The sequence below is a fragment of the Watersipora subatra genome, chromosome 2 (genome assembly GCF_963576615.1).
Source record: "Watersipora subatra chromosome 2, tzWatSuba1.1, whole genome shotgun sequence".
In the NCBI taxonomy this organism is placed as follows: domain Eukaryota; kingdom Metazoa; phylum Bryozoa; class Gymnolaemata; order Cheilostomatida; family Watersiporidae; genus Watersipora; species Watersipora subatra.
The window spans coordinates 27,655,739-27,657,406 of record NC_088709.1 but is presented as its reverse complement, the minus strand read 5'-3'; the positions used below and the strand labels follow the sequence as shown (position 1 = coordinate 27,657,406).

The window sequence follows — 1,668 nt, the reverse complement described above, 5'->3', positions numbered from 1 at the left end:
GGCTTCTAATGACATACGCCATGATGTTGCGTCAGCATTGTCCAGCTGTAGCTATTTTAATAATAGCAATTTTAATAGTAGCTATAGCCGGAATACACACATACATACTTTGAGAAGTATACATATAGATGTATGATTAGAATGTTGTGATTGATATATTGTATTATCTTTCAGAACCAGATAACATACAAGCTGTCTTAGAAGACCTCAGAGTCAATATCCTGCGGCAAGAAGATGTTCTTAAGAAATCAGGTAGGTTTGTCAGGTGATCTCTCTGAAAAAAAATCAAAGTTAAAATCTTTCTATGTATTGTGTTATCGAGACTGTAATTGCTGTTTATATTAACAGAGAGTGGAAAAATTGCACAGAAGTTGAGATCGCGTCTGCGTGCAAACCATTGCAGCTATAAGAAAAAGGCTTTAGAATACAGCAACCTCCATCCAGAAACGACAACAGAAGAGCTGCAAAGCTGTTTGAAGTCAGGGTTATTTCCATGGGCAGTTGTCCGTGGAGGTAAGTTTTTTCATGAAATATCAATTCCCCGCAACAAATCTAGACATTCCTTGTTCAACTTTTACACATGAAAATCCTATATTAGCAAGCCATGCTGATGTCACTTTTTGATGTTTCAGATATAACCTTCTCACAGGATGTTCTTAAGGCAGTGGAGAGCTATCAATTGTGGCAGAGAACTGTAGAAGAAATCCCTATTCTAGAACAGGAAAGGCATACAATGATAAGAACAATAGGTGAGTTTCTCATCCGTGTTTGTAGATGCTTAATATACATGATATAGTATCAATAGTGATGTCTCAGTTGTTTTTAGCAGGTCCAATCTATAACAAATTGTCTACAACATCACGTTGAAACATAAGATACTTTTTTAAGTATTTAGTTGAATTCTGAGTTCAGATTTCTGGCTAATTTGGTCCTCTTCATTTTCAGTCCAGCAACTTGATACATGCAATGGAGAAGAGGCCATATTTCTTCAAAACATGGTCGAAAAATCCTCTGTTTTCTTCTCTGAGGAAGTTGAGGTACGTACTATTAAATTGGGGAAGAACAGTATCGCAATAGTGATCAAGCTTTTGCCAATCACTGTTTGCCAGTCAGCAACAACATTTCATATAGCAGAAAATGACAGATTTTAAAAACATCCAGTATTTTTTGATGCCATGACCGATGATTTACCTATGATTTACTTATGATTTCATTCATTGAATTATTCTATTGTTAGGATATGCAGCTAGCCGTATCACTATGCCAGGACTTAGATGTATCTGATGATGACGAGGACGACGATGACTCTGATGGAAGTTTTTATGGGGATTGAAATGCCATGATTTACATGTATGCTGATCTACTTTCTGTATTACTTTTTATGCTGATCTTCACAAAACAATATTGTAATAAAGTATATTAATTTATTTCTCAATAATAAATGAAATGTCTTTTGTATAACCTTTAGTATATGTGACCCCGGCTGTCAGAATGTACAATCGTGCGGTAATTCCATTGTTCACAATAGCGCGCTAAGCGTGCTTCACGCTATTATATGACTCACCGTCACTATTTTAGTAAACAGTGGTTTACAGTGCATTCAACCCTGCTCTTTTACATGGTCTTGTTTATTTTTGTGTCTGACCAATCATAAATCCAGAATTGCCA

General features: G+C 35.9%; 1 protein-coding gene across 1 annotated transcript; it reads left to right on the top strand.

Annotated features, from left to right (window-relative positions):
- The first annotated feature begins 362 nt into the window (after positions 1–362).
- On the top strand, positions 363–1,423 carry LOC137388611 (uncharacterized). Its single transcript, XM_068075090.1, has 3 exons — positions 363–749; positions 946–1,037; positions 1,238–1,423. The coding sequence occupies exons 1-3, from the start codon at positions 605–607 to the stop codon at positions 1,331–1,333; spliced, it is 333 nt and encodes a 110-aa protein (XP_067931191.1). The 5' UTR covers positions 363–604; the 3' UTR covers positions 1,334–1,423.
- The last annotated feature ends 245 nt before the right edge of the window (positions 1,424–1,668 follow it).

What these genes read in the sequence shown, in the direction of transcription:
- LOC137388611 (XM_068075090.1), top strand. Translation starts at nt 605, where the DNA reads ATGCTGATGTCACTTTTTGATGTTTCAGATATAACCTTCTCACAGGAT. An exon ending in TACAATGATAAGAACAATAG is followed by an intron (nt 750 to 945) that starts GTGAGTTTCTCA and finishes CTTCATTTTCAG; the next exon opens with TCCAGCAACTTGATACATGC. An exon ending in TCTTCTCTGAGGAAGTTGAG is followed by an intron (nt 1,038 to 1,237) that starts GTACGTACTATT and finishes TTCTATTGTTAG; the next exon opens with GATATGCAGCTAGCCGTATC.